General features: G+C 41.3%; 2 protein-coding genes across 2 annotated transcripts in view; one reads left to right on the forward strand and one right to left on the reverse strand.

Moving 5' to 3' along the window:
• The window catches only part of LOC139953642 (ATP-binding cassette sub-family C member 9-like), a 33,702-nt gene extending 29,920 nt beyond the window's left edge, over nucleotides 1–3,782 (reverse strand). Inside the window, exons 1-3 of the mRNA XM_071953142.1 lie at nucleotides 3,725–3,782; nucleotides 1,231–1,903; nucleotides 130–375 (exon numbers count right to left, since the gene is read on the reverse strand). Of these exons, the coding sequence (XP_071809243.1) occupies nucleotides 130–375; nucleotides 1,231–1,872 (888 nt within the window). The 5' untranslated portion in view covers nucleotides 1,873–1,903; nucleotides 3,725–3,782. The remainder of the gene's footprint in view (nucleotides 1–129; nucleotides 376–1,230; nucleotides 1,904–3,724) is intronic.
• A 20-nt stretch (nucleotides 3,783–3,802) lies between these two features.
• LOC139953648 (sortilin-like) overlaps nucleotides 3,803–17,614 on the forward strand; it is a 28,571-nt gene continuing 14,759 nt past the window's right edge. Inside the window, exons 1-10 of the mRNA XM_071953155.1 lie at nucleotides 3,803–4,209; nucleotides 5,772–5,831; nucleotides 6,518–6,582; nucleotides 7,369–7,471; nucleotides 8,456–8,629; nucleotides 11,848–11,992; nucleotides 12,990–13,043; nucleotides 13,160–13,230; nucleotides 14,060–14,146; nucleotides 16,746–16,806. Coding sequence (XP_071809256.1) covers nucleotides 3,895–4,209; nucleotides 5,772–5,831; nucleotides 6,518–6,582; nucleotides 7,369–7,471; nucleotides 8,456–8,629; nucleotides 11,848–11,992; nucleotides 12,990–13,043; nucleotides 13,160–13,230; nucleotides 14,060–14,146; nucleotides 16,746–16,806 — 1,135 coding nt within the window. The 5' untranslated portion in view covers nucleotides 3,803–3,894. The remainder of the gene's footprint in view (nucleotides 4,210–5,771; nucleotides 5,832–6,517; nucleotides 6,583–7,368; nucleotides 7,472–8,455; nucleotides 8,630–11,847; nucleotides 11,993–12,989; nucleotides 13,044–13,159; nucleotides 13,231–14,059; nucleotides 14,147–16,745; nucleotides 16,807–17,614) is intronic.

Genomic DNA, 17,614 nt, shown 5'->3' on the forward strand with positions numbered 1-17,614 from the left:
TGGTGTTCGACAACCGATTGAGCTCAAATTTTCACAGGTTTGTTATTTTGTGCATATGTTGAGATACACCAAGTGAGAAGACTGGCCTTTGACAATTACCAATAGTGTCCAGTGTCTTTAAACACAAACCTTATGTAGATTGAAGGCCTTTGCAAACTTGCGATGGATTTGTGCGGCTGAGTGTTCCTCAGGCAATGATCCAAGATCCTCAAGAACCAACGTCCGCTTGTAGCCGAGTTTTAAAATCCAATTCACCCACCAGTAGGTCTTATCAGATAAGAAGTTCGAGTATCTTTCCATGTAGAACATTTTGTCACGGCGAAGATCTTTCATGATGGCCTTGTTACTATGTCCTTCCAGGCAACAATAGCACACCTGTAAAAGTGTAAGGAGATATTCAGTGTGAATGTAATTTTCTTTTTTTTAAGATGATCTTCTTGTCAAGGAAATATAAACGTCAAGCTGGAACAGCAAATCTCTCTCATACAAACATTGGTAAAATACTTAATATTTATAATAATGAAATGTCCAACTCTGTTTAAACCAAAAAATTGTGATTCAGTAAGTAGAGGACAACACAGTCACTGTTGTAAGCCAGCGGATAGATTCAGGGATTCGAACCTGCAACCATTTTGCGAGTGCCAAGCTAGCCTGAGCCAAATCTGGAGAAAAAGTGTGGTTTTGAAAGGGCCTAAGTAAACAATGGAATTTACCTAGTAAGTCTGCTGCCACCTACCACTCCAAAGTCTCCCGTTTGTTCAATGTTGAAAAAGTGCAAGATTGTCTAGGGCAATCAAGTCAACTAATGTACAGTGTGTTAGACATTGTAATATGTACAGGCCCGATACTTCAAGGAGGCAATGAAGGCGATTGCCTAAATGAAGGCGACTGCTTCAATGCACCCTGGTCATTGCCTTGGTGCCCTTGAAATTTACAATTTCATCAAGGGTGCCCTTTACCAAGAATAAAATGCCTTGGTGCCCTTGCCTTTTCAAAAACGGGGCATACAGAGCCCTGCAGCCCTGTATGGCTCGTTTTTGAAAGGGCAAGGGCACCAAGGCATTTTCTCCTTGTTAAAGGGCACCCTATGAGGAAATTGTGAATTTTTACTGAAGCATTTTAAGGGCACCAAGGCAAAGACCATGCAGGGAGCACAGAGGCAACCGACTGTTGCCTCCATGAATTATCAGGCCTGGCCCTGGATATAACATTAGTTTGACTGATACTGACCCTTATGCGGATGATATTCAAGGTATTTATAACAAGCAGAGCATAGAGGCCAAGAAGCGTCACACAGAAATCAAATCTCATGATGTTGACGTCCGCTTTATCCTGATACGCCAAGCTGAGTATCTGAGCAACCTGGCCAGCTACTGCAAGCATCCAATACATCAACAGCAGCCAAATCATGTTGGCCATTCGCCATAACTCCATCGTGTGACTGAACACCAGGACCAAAATACCTGCTAAGAAGCCGCTTGCTCCTGGTACGTACAGATGAGGTTGGGTAGAGACCGACACATACTGACTATACCTGTACGTAACATCAGTCAGGATACCTTCCGATAGCGCTCCTAACTGTACCACTATAACCAAAAGCATCAGAATCCATTGTACTGAATGATTAGGAAAACGCAGGACGAACTTTGGGGTGACGCGTTTGTAGTTGAAGCAGAACACTCCAAACAGTATGAGAAAGAAGACTAGAAGAGATAAGCTATGGGGACTAGCGTTCACAACATCAATCAAACATGTATTGTTTAACACGTGTTCCTTGTCCCATTGAAAGTCATTAAACAGGGAGATGTCGGATGAGTTGACACCACAGATCCATTGCCAGGATGCAGCTGTATCTCCACTCTCCAAAGACATGGTGTTGGTTTATTCATTCAACCACAGTACCCTGTCAAATAAAAGGAGAAAATACTTGGTAACTATTTGGGCTAATATTTGTGTTATCCTTAAAGGCAGTGGACACTATTGGTAATTACTCAAATTAATTATTAGCATAAAACCTTACTTGGTAACGAGTAGTAATGGGGACAGGTTGATAGTATAAAAACATTGTGAGAAACGGCTCAGTCTGAAGTAGCGTAGTTTTCTAGGAAGAAGTAACTTACCGCGAATTTGATTTCAAGACCTCAGAATTAGATTTTAAGGTCTCTAAATGAAGCATCTGAAAGCACACAACTTTGTGTGGAGGGTTATCTCGTTATTGTTATTGTCACAGGTTTGTTATTTTATACATATGTTGAGATACACCAAGTGAGAATACTGGTCTTTGACAATTACCAATAGTGTCCGCTGTCTTTAACCGGTCTTAGGCCTAACTATCAGTTACTTGGTAACAGTTTAGAAGGTGTTGTGGCACAATGTGTCCAAAGGAAAAAGCGATAGTTGACACTTAAAAGTGTCTTACTTGGTTAAAGACACAAGTGTCAAGACTGGGACTCGAACCCACACTCTTTGAATTTAGTGCGCTGGACCTGTCGTCTAAAGCAAGTTTAATGCTTGATGCACACTAACACCTGTCGGAATCGCTCCCAGTTCCTCATAGAGGTAGAAAATAAACTTAGCTGGTGCCAACAACAATGCAACATTGTTTATTGTGAATAAATGAAACTTGGAGGAGAGTGCCAGACCTGGAACGAGGGTGCCAGACCTGGAACGAGGGTGCCAGACCTGGAACGAGGGTGCCAGACCTGGAACGAGGGTGCCAGACCACCGAGGCCATTGCCTCCTATGCCACTGGTCTTGGCCTTGGTGCCCCATCGAAAGTTTACCAGAGGCTTTTTAAAGGTTTTCAAATGTTACCCTTTGCAAAATGAAAATGGCCTTGCCCTTTCGAAGATGGAATTCCAGGCCTGTGTTGCAACTATATAAACAGATATTTGGGTGAATATTGCATTTGGGCGTGCTTCACTTTTGCCTGCTCTGTTGCTTGTATTTTTGTCGCCGGTAGGTCAGATGCTGCTGTTGAATTGAAGTCTTGTAGACACTTTACATGGCGCTTCTTCTTCTTCTTCTTCTTCTTCTTCTTCCAGGTATAGTGCAGACTTCATGTATGAAGATGTATGTTCAAGTATCAGTCCGGCGGTAATTGCAATACTTATTTTGATGACCAGATAGATTAACGAATAACAAGACTATAATATACATATTCAAATTGTTGAGGGAAATGTTAAAACTTATTAAAGTTAAAACATAATTTACCATAAAATAAATGAACATTTGAAATAGAATTATCACCATTTTGGAAAAGTTTCTGTATAAAAGTGGTGGCGCCATAGTACGGAAACTAAAGACTTTGTAAAGTTATCCACAATTTTTCCTAGCAAAAACCAAATGAATCCACTGTCAGTGTCAGTGTCCTCTGTACTGTAGTCCTCTTCACAAAAACATCCGAGGGGGCGGCAAAGATCGCGCGTGTTCGAAGTTTGCGTCCGAGCTATCCTGCGCAAATTCAAACTCATGCAATGAAAAAGACAAACCGCGCATATTACAAAAGTGGCCATTTTCAAAGATTGCGGCCAACATATACTGATGGCGACACAACTTCCGGCATGTCCGGTCTTTGGAGTTCACCTTGAATTGAACACAATTTTACCGATGTTTCATAAGCTATGAAAGTAAAACACTTCACAAGGAGTTAAATGTCTACCTCCATGAATAGTCTCATGTCATAATAATATTAAAATAAGTTGTTATATCATACTTTACTTACTTTTCAACTAAGATAAAAACTAAAGTTGTTGCCCTGCGCTTTCTGCTGCTGCTCTGTCTACACAGCGCCCTCTGTTGTTGAATACGTGGCCAGGGTACGTGATGGAGATGTTACACTAAAAATCGAGCCAGCCAGAACATCATCATCTACTCAAAAAAAGTCAATGAATTATGGCGTTTTCTAAGATAAATCAGAGTACAGTTGTCGTAGTATTTATGCTGATTGTCACTTGCTCCAGCTCTGTGTTTGAATGGAATCAAGGAATTCGAGACCGAAGACATGCAATAAATGCAGCGGATGAAGTCCACCAAGCCGAAGGGCAATTTGACTCTGCTGATGAGAAAGTGAAAACAAACGTTGAGGGACGTGAAAGAAGAAGAGTTCCCAGGGACGTCGACCCAGGAGGAGGAGGCACATCTTCATCAACAGATTCTTTGTGTCTCATCAACGATGCTCAAGCACAGCTTAAAAAACATACTCAAGTTGTAAGGCTAAACACTAATCTAACTAAATCATAAATAAATGAATGATTGATATAAAAAAATTGTAATAATGATAGGCCGAGCTTTATTTGTTTGATGTTTACTTGCATGTACCTACCTGGTGTGGCAGTTTCAACTTTCCGCCAAGTTCAGTTTTCCGAATTACCAAATACGGTAACATTTCGTCATGTGATGCCTGCGCACAGCAAGCGAAAGTAGTAAATTTTTAGTGCCGTATTGAGTCATCCGTGTTACTCTCGGGTAGCTGTCATGGCGCCATCCACGGGTACAACGAGCGGCGAATGCGTGGATTGTATGAGAGAATTTGGTGTGAAGACCAAGCAAATTATCCTGTATTTAACCAGTGGTACATATATACCGAAGAAGCGTCAGAGAATCAGAAGATTTTTTGTTTTATTCTGGTTTAGTTTAATAATTAAATAATAAATTTATTTATTACCGTTTTTTATTTGATTTATTTAGTTATTTAGTTATTTTTATTTCACTGAACTACAGTACTCGCCAGGGTACTTGCGGCGGTATTTTTTTCTGGCTACGTCACCCGGAAAACTGAACACGTCGGTAACCTAAAACCGTTTCAACAACGTGCTGAAATGTCCGGCTACGTCACCCAGAAAACTGTACACGCCAGAAAGCTAAAACCGTTCGAACAACGTGCTGAAATGTCCGGCTACGTCACCCGGAAAACTGAACACGACAGAAGACTGAAACCTCCACACCGGTACTGACTAGTGAGTTAGCGTTGATGTAGCCGGCATGATATTTTGCTGACTTAACCAATTGTGGGGATGGAGTATGAGATGAGAGTAGTGTAGTGTGACTGATGAGTGAGCCTGGTTTATTACTCCTCCAGCCTAGTACTAGAACAATGGGTTCATTCTGCTATAGTCTCCACAAGACGTTAGCCGAACGATCAACCTCATAGTTCTAGGAGTAAGCCTTGGTTGGTTCATACTACCTGCGAATATACTTCCTCTTGCGACTTTTGACATCACATGGCTATTTTTGCAGCAAATGTTTCAAGTCAACTGTTGCAAATTATTTGTTGCGAAATTGTGACATCAAAATTCAAATCGCATTCAGCAGGAAGTATGAATCTGACATGTAGTTTAGATTTATTTATAGTTTATTAAAGGCAGTGGACACTATTGGTAACTACTCAAAATAATTATCAGCATAAAACCTCACTTGGTAACGAGTAATGGGGAGAGAATGATAGTATAAAACATTGTGAGAAACGGCTACCTCTGAAGTGATGTAGTTTTCGAGAAAGAAGTAATTTTCCACGAATTTGATTCCGAGACCTCAAGTCAAGCATCTGAAAGCACACAATTTCGTGCGACAAGGGTGTTTTTCTTTCATAGTTATCTCGCAACTCAGACGACCAATTGAGCTCAAATTTTCACAGGTTTGTTATTTTATGCATATTATGTTTAGATACTCCAAGTGAGAAGACTGGTCTTTGACAATTACCAATAGTGTCCAGTGTCTTTAAGTGGGGTAAAGTTGCAAATTTTTTGTTCTGTGTGTTTGTTTGTTTGCAGTATCAGTTTAATGACAGTAACTTCAACTTGGCAATGATATGGACTGGAACTGATGGCAAGGTAAGGTGTACATGTAAGCTTACATTGGTAGTCTAGGTGCAAGACATTATGTTATTGCTATTGATCAACACTGCAGGAGCTAGAAACCACGGACATGTTTTACGTGTGATGGAAGAGTTTTCCTAATGGCGCCTGCTATCGTTTGATGTTATCTCTGAGCCATTTCGTTGTGTTTTGTCACTCTGTCTTTACTATTTGTGTTCTTGTTCTTGTTGTCATGGCAGTGTGTTTGTCTGTCCATCAGGCAAACAGTTGTTTGTTTGTCTGTCCATCAGGCATACAGTTGTGTGTTTGTCTGTCCATCAGGCATACAGTTGTGTGTTTGTCTGTCCATCAGGCATACAGTTGTTTGTTTGTCTGTCCATCAGGCATACAGTTGTGTGTTTGTCTGTCTGTCCATCAGGCATACAGTTGTGTATTTGTCTGTCCATCAGGCATACAGTTGTGTATTTGTCTGTCTGTCTATCAGGCATACAGTTGTGTATTTGTCTGTCCATCAGGCATACAGTTGTGTGTTTGTCTGTCTATCAGGCATACAGTTGTGTGTTTGTCAAATAATGACCTACTTTCAAAGAAGATTGTTCTTTCTTGGGTTGTTAATGTGGTATATAATACAAGTTTCTCACAGCTTAAATAGGAATGCAAGCTGTCTGACAATGCAATGTTCTTATATTGATGTCTTACAGGAGCTATTGGCCCTAACTACAATGGAGTATGGATTTTTTGCAGCCCAGTCCAAGCTGTGGATAAGGTTGGCTAACTTTCTCTCATAATATATTACATTATTTTAAATCTATTCATTCCATTCTTAAGAACAGATATCTGTAAAACTTAAAGGCAGTGGACACTATTGGTAATTACTCAAAATAATTAATAGCATGAAACCTTACTTGGTAACGAGTAATGGGGAGCTGTTGATGCTAAAAAAACATTGTGAGAAACAGCGCCCTCTGAAGTAATGTAGTTTTCGAGAAAGAAGTAATTTTCCACAAATTTGATTTCGAGACCTCAGATTTAGAATTTGAGGCCTTGAAATCAAGCATCTGAAAGCACACATCTTTGTGTGACAAGGGTGTTTTTTCTTTCATTATTATCTCGCAACTTCGATGACTGATTGAGCTCAAATGTTCAGGTTTGTTATTTTATGCGTATGTTGAGATACACGAAGTGAGAAGACTGGTCTTTGACATGTATTTAAAGTTACTGGACACTATACCAATAGTGTCCAGTAACTTTAAATACATATCTGCTGATGATATCCATTCTTTCAGTCATTGTTTTATTCAGAATGTATTACAGCTTAACAGTATTCTATTGTTTATTTTTGGAAAAGTAAATTATGATTGTTGTTCGTCTTTGATCTCACCACGCAACTAAAATCTGTGAAAATGCCATACAAACTATTTCTTTTATATAATAATTTATACAAAGACAATAATTCAAATTTATTTATTAATGAGCTGAGATGTGATTGATAAACGCGGCTCAGTGCTAACAAGTTTTTAATTAAAATGTTATTATTTATATTGTATTGCAGTAAAGACTTTGGTGTAACCTTCCATAGCATCAATGATCTGATAGACGGAGCCATCATAAGATCTTCCAATGGAATCTTTAAGAGTTCTCTCGACCCCCAGAAAGTAAGTAGTTCCACACTAGTGAAACCCCCTTATTTTTTTATGTCATTCTACGCTTTATACACAGCTAGGGCAGAAGTTTGACGTTTGCACAGTAATGGTGATCGTAAGCGCAGTATTCAGCGGTAAGCAGAGCCATAAAATTGTGCCCTGGTCATGTGTGCCTGTGCTGAATTCATAAGCGTGCATTTTAGTACATTTTTTTAGGTGAGTCATTTATGTATAGGTTTGAATTTATTGAAGAGTAAAAAGACTCTAAGACTTAATAGATAAACATTTGTATTAGGGTAAAATAATATTATCTTTTGCTTTAGCCATTTACACCGATGTTTGTTAGCACTGTATAATCAGTACTTTCTTGAGCTCTGTGAAAAAAAACCACAGGCATATTACTCGGATGGGATTTGAACCCCGGACCTTTAGGATTCGAACTGCCTCTAGCTACCGGGCAATCTTGATGGTCTGCAGGCATGCAACTTTTTCTCGGATCAGCTGATTTCCTCTTTAAGACTTCATGTAATCTCATAATGAAGTTGAGCAGTTAAAGACACTGGACACTATTGTCAAAGACGTGTCTTCTCACTTTGTGTATCTCAACATATGCATAAAATAATAAACCTGTGAAAATTGGAGCTCAATCAGTCATAGAAGTTGCGAGATAATAATGAAAGAAAAATCACCCTTGTCACCTGAAGTTGTGTGCTTTCAGAAATCTGAGGTCTCAAAACCAAATTCGTGGAAAATTCTTTTCTTCTTCCAAAACTACTCCACTTCAGAGGGAGCCGTTTCTCAAAATGTTTTATACTATTAACCTCTCCCCATTACTCGTTACCAAGTAAGGTTGTTGGCTAATAGCTATTTTGAGTAATTACCAATAGTGTCCACTGTCATTAAGGTTCATTTGAGCAGTTAATAGCCTCACTGTATATATAACATAATTGAAAAACATGATGAGAAAATTTGCTACATTTTCTAATTTATTTGTAGATTATTCTAGTATCGTACATGGAGGATATGGCACAGACTCAGACTCGCTTGTACATCACAGAAGATGGCGGACAAACATTCCAGAAAAAGGTTGCTTCATTCTACTTAGATGGAGCTATTATATTCCATGCTACAGACCCCAATAAGCTATTGGCACATTCGCCATATCAAGAGGTGAGTTACTACTCTCAATAATCACTCAATCCTTGCATGCTACAGACTCCAATAATCTATTGGCACATTCGCCATATCAAGAGGTCAGTTACTACCCTCAATAATCACTCAATCCTTGCATGCTACAGACTCCAATAATCTATTGGCACATTCGCCATATCAAGAGGTGAGTTACTACCCTCAATAATCACTCAATCCTTGCATGCTACAGACTCCAATAATCTTTAGGCACATTCGCCATATCAAGAGGTGAGTTAGTACCCTCACTAATCACTCAATCCTTGCATGCTTCAGACTCCAATAATCTATTGGCACATTCGCCATATCAAGAGGTGAGTTACTACTCTCAATAATCACTCAATCCTTGCATGCTACAGACTCCAATAAGCTATTGGCACATTCGCCATATCAAGAGGTCAGTTACTACCCTCAATAATCACTCAATCCTTGCTTAGGCTTTGTCCAAATTGGCTGCTACAGCTATCTGGCTATAGACCCATTGCATTTGACGTCACACTCTCAAAAAGGAGGCAGATCATTGGACAATAGCTGTTCTCTGTGTGTAAAAACATGCGCGTGACCTCAGCGTACATGTACATGTACCTGTAGAGTTTCACGTTATGCAAGGGAGAACTATTGATTTCTTATAATAGATGTTAAATTTGCATCGGGGATAAAGAATATTAATTTTGGTTTTTACCCATACACCGATGTGTGTTAGCACTGTATACTCAGTACTTTCCCGAGTCCTGTGAAAAAATATCACAGGCATGTTACTCGGGTGGGATTCGAACCCACGACCCTTGCAATTCTAGAGCAGTGTCTTGCCAACTAGACTACCGAGGTTGCCGGCAGCTAGAGGCAGTTCGAATCCTATGTTTTTGGCAGCGGGTACCGCAACGATATAATAGATGTTAAATTTGCATCGGGGATAAAGAATATTAATTTTGGTTTTTACCCATACACCGATGTGTGTTAGCACTGTATACTCAGTACTTTCCCGAGTCCTGTGAAAAAATATCACAGGCATGTTACTCGGGTGGGATTCGAACCCACGACCCTTGCAATTCTAGAGCAGTGTCTTGCCAACTAGACTACCGAGGTTGCCGGCAGCTAGAGGCAGTTCGAATCCTATGTTTTGGCAGCGGGTACCGCAACGATATAATAGATGTTAAATTTGCATCGGGGATAAAGAATATTAATTTTGGTTTTTACCCATACACCGATGTGTGTTAGCACTGTATACTCAGTACTTTCCCGAGTCCTGTGAAAAAATATCACAGGCATGTTACTCGGGTGGGATTCGAACCCACGACCCTTGCAATTCTAGAGCAGTGTCTTGCCAACTAGACTACCGAGGTTGCCGGCAGCTAGAGGCAGTTCGAATCCTATGTTTTGGCAGCGGGTACCGCAACGATATAATAGATGTTAAATTTGCATCGGGGATAAAGAATATTAATTTTGGTTTTTACCCATACACCGATGTGTGTTAGCACTGTATACTCAGTACTTTCCCGAGTCCTGTGAAAAAATATCACAGGCATGTTACTCGGGTGGGATTCGAACCCACGACCCTTGCAATTCTAGAGCAGTGTCTTGCCAACTAGACTACCGAGGTTGCCGGCAGCTAGAGGCAGTTCGAATCCTATGTTTTGGCAGCGGGTACCGCAACGATATAATAGATGTTAAATTTGCATCGGGGATAAAGAATATTAATTTTGGTTTTTACCCATACACCGATGTGTGTTAGCACTGTATACTCAGTACTTTCCCGAGTCCTGTGAAAAAATATCACAGGCATGTTACTCGGGTGGGATTCGAACCCACGACCCTTGCAATTCTAGAGCAGTGTCTATGAATCCTATGTTTTGGCAGCGGGTACCGCAACGATATAATAGATGTTAAATTTGCATCGGGGATTCGAACTGCCTCTAGCTGCCGGCAACCTCGGTAGTCTAGTTGGCAAGACACTGCTCTAGAATTGCAAGGGTCGTGGGTTCGAATCCCACCCGAGTAACATGCCTGTGATATTTTTTCACAGGACTCGGGAAAGTACTGAGTATACAGTGCTAACACACATCGGTGTATGGGTAAAAACCAAAATTAATATTCTTTATCCCCGATGCAAATTTAACATCTATTATATCGTTGCGGTACCCGCTGCCAAAACATAGGATTCGAACTGCCTCTAGCTGCCGGCAACCTCGGTAGTCTAGTTGGCAAGACACTGCTCTAGAATTGCAAGGGTCGTGGGTTCGAATCCCACCCGAGTAACATGCCTGTGATATTTTTTCACAGGACTCGGGAAAGTACTGAGTATACAGTGCTAACACACATCGGTGTATGGGTAAAAACCAAAATTAATATTCTTTATCCCCGATGCAAATTTAACATCTATTATATCGTTGCGGTACCCGCTGCCAAAACATAGGATTCGAACTGCCTCTAGCTGCCGGCAACCTCGGTAGTCTAGTTGGCAAGACACTGCTCTAGAATTGCAAGGGTCGTGGGTTCGAATCCCACCCGAGTAACATGCCTGTGATATTTTTTCACAGGACTCGGGAAAGTACTGAGTATACAGTGCTAACACACATCGGTGTATGGGTAAAAACCAAAATTAATATTGATTTCTTACACAACACAATACAGAGGGCCTTCGAACAATGCGCGTAATTTTGGCCGTCAACTCTCTTGTGTGCATATTTGTATACAGTTTTAACACCCAAAATGACACCCAGGATAGGCACATGTGAGTACGCTGTGCATGGCTACACCTAGGTTTCTGCATCATCATGCTGATTGAATTAGTTTTTATATGAATTGTTAACTTTGTACATATTATTTTATATCTGTGTAGCCTTTCCTGTAATTGGCGGCCCGTCTGCTGTGGGTTTGGTCAATAAATATAATATACAATATTTTGATGATTATTGTGTTTATAATTGATATTCATGTTTCCCAGTTGTGAGTAATAACTGTTCCATTTGTATCAAACTGTCCTGGTTATTCTACTTTAATTAATCATACTTTTTATTTATAACTTAGTGGTTGAAAGTAAAAACTCTACTAGGGCAGTATACTATACAGATGAATCAATACCTGCTAGAGTCGGAACTCTAGTTTTACATGTATTCCAAAACAGCTGTATCTTTACTGTGTGTTGCATAGCACTTGGATTATAATTTACTGTAATATAAATCTGTACATCATTTCTCCAGTTTTCGGTTTGGATTTCTGATGACTTTGGTAAAAGTTGGACATCTGTACGAAAGAATGTGATGATTTACTCATGGGGAACAGTAGAAATGGAACCAGGCACTCTTTTTGTTGCAACATTGGACAATGCAGAGAAACAGAATGATGGTAAGTTTGGAATAACAGGTGAGAAGACTGAATTAAAATAATGAGAATTTTGGAATTATTCAGGCATGATATCCCTCTTTCTTTAATCTGATTTCAGATTGGGTTTTTTCATCGGAAAAAAATCAGGGAAATTGTTATTAAATAGCCTGAAAAGCTCATCAAAACCTACAGTTAAATAAAGGGTTAGCGTTCGATTAGCTTCCCTGGGTCAACCCCAGTCTGCCCGCGGTATGTTCAAATAGCTTTGACGTCATTCAGGGGCTCACCCGGGTCAGCCCCAAGTGCCCTGCTTGTGCAGTGGGTCACTTGGGGCTGGCCCCAGGTGCATAACGTCACCACGAGAGGGTTAGTGGGCGTTTGATTAGCTCTTGTTAGGGGCTCACCCAAATGAGCACCGCGGGGTCGCCCAGGGAAGCTAATTTAACGCACCCACTGTACATGTGTGTGTGTACACGTTCATCAGCTCTTGTTTTAGATAAAATGTTCCTACTTTTTTTCAAGGGCCAAATATCATGCCAATATCGGCCATGGTATGATGGAACCTGGGCCTTGCCAAACAATGTTAAACAATGGGGGACTTTTGGGACGCTTGGTGGCAGCAGACTTACCAGGTAAAATCCATTGTTCTCGGTAATGTGCGCATGCTCAGAACTACGTCAGCGATGGAAATTTACCTGGTAAGTCTGCTGCCACCTAGCGCCTCAAAGTCTCCCATTGTACTCTGCTAATCCTTGTGTGTGCACAAAAAGGACAATTTGGAGCATGAGTTCCAGTACCTCTTATCCCTCTTTGTATGGGAGAAAAAATATTGGCACAGTCAGACAGTAAGTGCCTACCTGGGCATGCTACACATTGGAACGCCTAGGGTTAAATTTTGTTTACTGGTGAACTGACCCAACCATAAGGAACATTCTGAAACTGTTTCTAGACATACAAAAGTATTGCGTTATAAGACACCGTCCAATAATGAATGATTTCTTTGTTTTTTCTTTGTTAGAATCTCCTTCATACACGATGTTGAGGTCAACAGACTATGGCAAGTCTTTCAAAAGTAAGTGTCATAAAAAAAAATTGATTTTCAAGAAAAGAATATGCGATATAGATAATCCATTAACGTAATGTTACTTTCTAAATTCTTATTTTAAATACTATTTTTTTTATCTTCAGAAATAAAGGATGACATTTACAGCTTTGGAGTGCAGGGAAAATTTGTGTTTGCAGCAATGGATGGATCGCAGGTCAGATATTAGTATTTGGACAGTCATTGTTTATTATTGAATTCTAAGCGTAGATCTGTGCATTAATAAGCACTTCCCAATGAGAACACAAATAACACTGTATTGAGCCAAGTTGACTGATGTCATAACTAAGTGTCGTGGCCAGAGTGTGGGATCTCAGCAGAGTGTGGGTTCGAGTCCCAGTCATGACACTTAACCATTGCTTCGTCCTTCAGATGGGACGTAAAGCCGTTGGTCCTTTGTGTTGTGGACGCACATAAAAAAGCCCAGTGCACTTATTGAACAAAAAGGGGTTCACGCCGGTGTTCCTGGCTGGATTGGCAGCATATTGCGCCACAGCACCTTGTAAACCATTACATGGTGCTAAGGGTTAGGTCTCATAATTCAAACTTCGTCCCACTCACCTTGCAGTAAATACTTGGCGCTTTGCATCCTTTTGAAAAAGGTGCGTCATAAATACGGTTATTATAACTAATCATAGCACTGGAAGCAGTCAGTATTTGTATACTAATCAACAGAAGTAGTTAGTTTACACTTGACACAACTCACTCAGTTCTTCTTCATCAAATAGAGTAAGTGCTGCCTTTTATTTTACAGATCACTAGATCTATAACATCAGGGAGAGGTTTACGGTAATGCCATGTGAATATCTCTTTAGAGTAGGGTTGGTTTTGAAAAGAATCGGTGGTTTTCAGAACCAACAATACTTAAAAGAGATATTCACATGCCATATTACCGCAGACCTCTCTTACATGTACTTCCACCATGCAAAGTTTCAAATTCTGCAGATCTGTAACATTGACCATACATGTATGTATTCAATCCACAGGGTGATAACAGTAGACTGCTGTATGTGTCTAAGGATGATGGCAGTACATGGAACCCAACACAACTACCTATAGTTAACAATGATAGGGTAAGTCTGTCGGTATTAGGGCGGTCAGGTTTAGGGCGGTCGGGTTTAGGGCAATGGGGTTTAGGGCGGGTGGGTTTAGGGCGGTGGTGATAACAGTAGACTGCTGTATGTGTCTAAGGATGATGGCAGTACATGGAACCCAACACAGCTACCTATAGTTAACAATGATAGGGTAAGTCTGTCGGTATTAGGGCGGTCAGGTTTAGGGCGGTCGGGTTTAGGGCAATGGGGTTTAGGGCGGGTGGGTTTAGGGCGGTGGTGATAACAGTAGACTGCTGTATGTGTCTAAGGATGATGCCAGTACATGGAACCCAACACAACTACCTATAGTTAACAATGATAGGGTAAGTCTGTCGTTATAAGGGCAGTCAGGTTTAGGCATTAGGGTGTTGGGGTTTAGGGTGGGTGGGTTTAGGGCGGTGCGGTTTAGGGCGGGTGGGTTTAGGGCGATGGGTTTAGGGCGATGGGTTTAGGGCGAGTGGGTTTAGGGCGGTGGTGATAACAGTAGACTGCTGTATGTGTCTAAGGATGATGGCAGTACATGGAACCCAACACACCTACCTATAGTTAACAATGATAGGGTAAGTCTGTCGGTATTAGGGCGGTCGGGTTTAGGGCGGTGGGGTTTAGGGCGAGTGGGTTTAGGGCGATGGTGATAACAGTAGACTGCTGTATGTGTCTAAGGATGATGGCAGTACATGGAACACAACACAACTACCTATAGTTAACAATGACAGGGTAAGTCTGTCGTTATTAGGGCGGTGGGGTCTAGGGCAATGGGGTTTAGGGCGGGTGGGTTTAGGGCGGTGGTGATAACAGTAGACTGCTGTATGTGTCTAAGGATGATGGCAGTACATGGAACCCTACACAACTACCTATAGTTAACAATGATAGGGTAAGTCTGTCGTTATTAGGGCGGTGGGGTTTAGGGCGATGGGGTTTAGGGCGGGTGGGTTTAGGGCGGTGGTGATAACAGTAGACTGCTGTATGTGTCTAAGGATGATGGCAGTACATGGAACCCAACACAACTACCTATAGTTAACAATGATAGGGTAAGTCTGTCGTTATTAGGGCGGTGGGGTCTAGGGCAATGGGGTTTTGGGCGGGTGGGTTTAGGGCGGTGGTGATAACAGTAGACTGCTGTATGTGTCTAAGGATGATGGCAGTACATGGAACCCAACACAACTACCTATAGTTAACAATGATAGGGTAAGTCTGTCGTTATTAGGGCGGTGGGGTTTAGGGCGATGGGGTTTAGGGCGGGTGGGTTTAGGGCGGTGGTGATAACAGTAGACTGCTGTATGTGTCTAAGGATGATGGCAGTACATGGAACCCAACACAACTCCCTATAGTTAACAATGATAGGGTAAGTCTGTCGTTATTAGGGCGGTGGGGTCTAGGGCGATGGGGTTTAGGGCGAGTGGGTTTAGGGCGGTGGTGATAACAGTAGACTGCTTTATGTGTCTAAGGATGATGGCAGTACATGGAACCCAACACAACTACCTATAGTTAACAATGAAAGGGTAAGTCTGTCATTATTAGGGCGGTCGGGTTTAGGGCGATGGGGTTTAGGGCGGGTGGGTTTAGGGCGGTGGTGATAACAGTAGACTGCTTTATGTGTCTAAGGATGATGGCAGTACATGGAACCCAAAACAACTACCTATAGTTAACAATGATAGGGTAAGTCTGTCGTTATTAGGGCGGTCGGGTTTAGGGCAATGGGGTTTAGGGCGGGTGGGTTTAGGGCGATGGTGATAACAGTAGACTGCTGTATGTGTCTAAGGATGATGGCAGAACATGGAACCCAACACAACTACCTATAGTTAACAATGATAGGGTAAGTCTGTTGGGTTTAGGCCAATGGGGTTGAGGGCAATGAGGTTTAGGGTGGGTGGGTTTAGGACGGTTGGGTTTAGGGCAGGTGGATTTAAGGGTATGTATCTAAGGATGATGGCCTTACATAGAACCCAACACAACTACCTATAGTTAACAATGATAGGGTAAGTCTGTCGGTATTAGGGCGGTGGGGTCTAGGGCAATGGGGTTTAGGGCGGGTGGGTTTAGGGCGATGGTGATATAGTAGACTGCTGTATGTGTCTAAGGATGATGGTAGTACATGGAACCCAACACAACTACCTATAGTTAACAATGATAGGGTAAGTCTGTCGGTATTAGGGCGGTGGGGTTTAGGGCGATGTGGTTTAGGGCGGGTGGGTTTAGGGCGATGGTGATATAGTAGACTGCTGTATGTGTCTAAGGATGATGGCAGAACATGGAACCCAACACAACTACCTTTAGTTAACAATGATAGGGTAAGTCAGTTGGGGTTTATGGCCATTGGGTTTGGGCAGTCCGGCTTAGGGTTTTAAGGGCTTTAGGTCAGTTGGGTTTAGGGCGATGGGGTTTAGGGGGGGTGGGTTTGGGGCGATAGGGTTAAGGGCGGGTGGGCTTAGGGTGATGGTTTTTTTGTGAGATTTGTTTCATTATTGGCTTGGAATGAAGTTGACAAGATTAGAAATCTACAGTTTGGATATTCAAAAAGGGCTCTAACTGTAGCATGTTCACATAACTAATACTTCTCTATGCATTTATTCTGTAGTTCTTTTCTGTGTTGGACATGAATGAAGGCATGGTATTTATGCATGTGGACAACGAGGGAGGTAAGTTTGGTTATCACTCTTTTAAATAATGACAATCAAAACATTTGGTTGGAAGCCTACAGTAGCTTTCGATAGTATTATAAAGCATTGTGAGAGACACTTCACTTCCAACTGTCAAAGTAATGTGGTTACGTTAAAAGATGTCGGTTTTTATGCACAGGTTTTTGGCGATATGTGAAAAATTTGACTTTTTTAAATTAAATTTGTACAGGTTAGTTTTATAGTATACATGTACATCTACATTTATTAAGGGAATCAATGTGTGGTGAAGAGGTTTTCAACTAGTTGTTTAATCCCAACGAGGCCTGGTTCTTGATAATTACAAAGAACCAGGCCTCGGCGGGTTTAAACCACTAGTTGAAAACCGTTTCAACACACTTTGATTCCCATTCATAAATACCTTTTCAGTCAAAAATATCATCACTTTTTGGTCAAAAAGTAAAATAAATGCAAAAATGATAATTGTTAAATGATTTCTTTCAACACAACACCCCTCCAGCTATGAAATGGTAAAGCCCTATGCCGCCCTCGGGTAAACCACTCCTTATAAGGGAATGCTGTGCGCGTCGCGCGTATCGCGTGATGTGGCATAACTGTTTCAGCCGTTGCTCTCGACCAATAGGAATGAAGAAACTGTCTTATAAGAACAGGTGCAAGGTCGCGTGTCACGTCCATGAATTAACACTTTTTACCGGTCATAAACAAAGTTTTATACACACCCACGTGACGCGCTCTCCACCAATAGGAATAGCGAAACTGTCTAGAGGTATTTATGAATTAGGGTTTAAACAATCGAATGGTTCTAAAA

Source organism: Asterias amurensis, chromosome 2 (genome assembly GCF_032118995.1).
Source record: "Asterias amurensis chromosome 2, ASM3211899v1".
Lineage (NCBI taxonomy): Eukaryota > Metazoa > Echinodermata > Asteroidea > Forcipulatida > Asteriidae > Asterias > Asterias amurensis.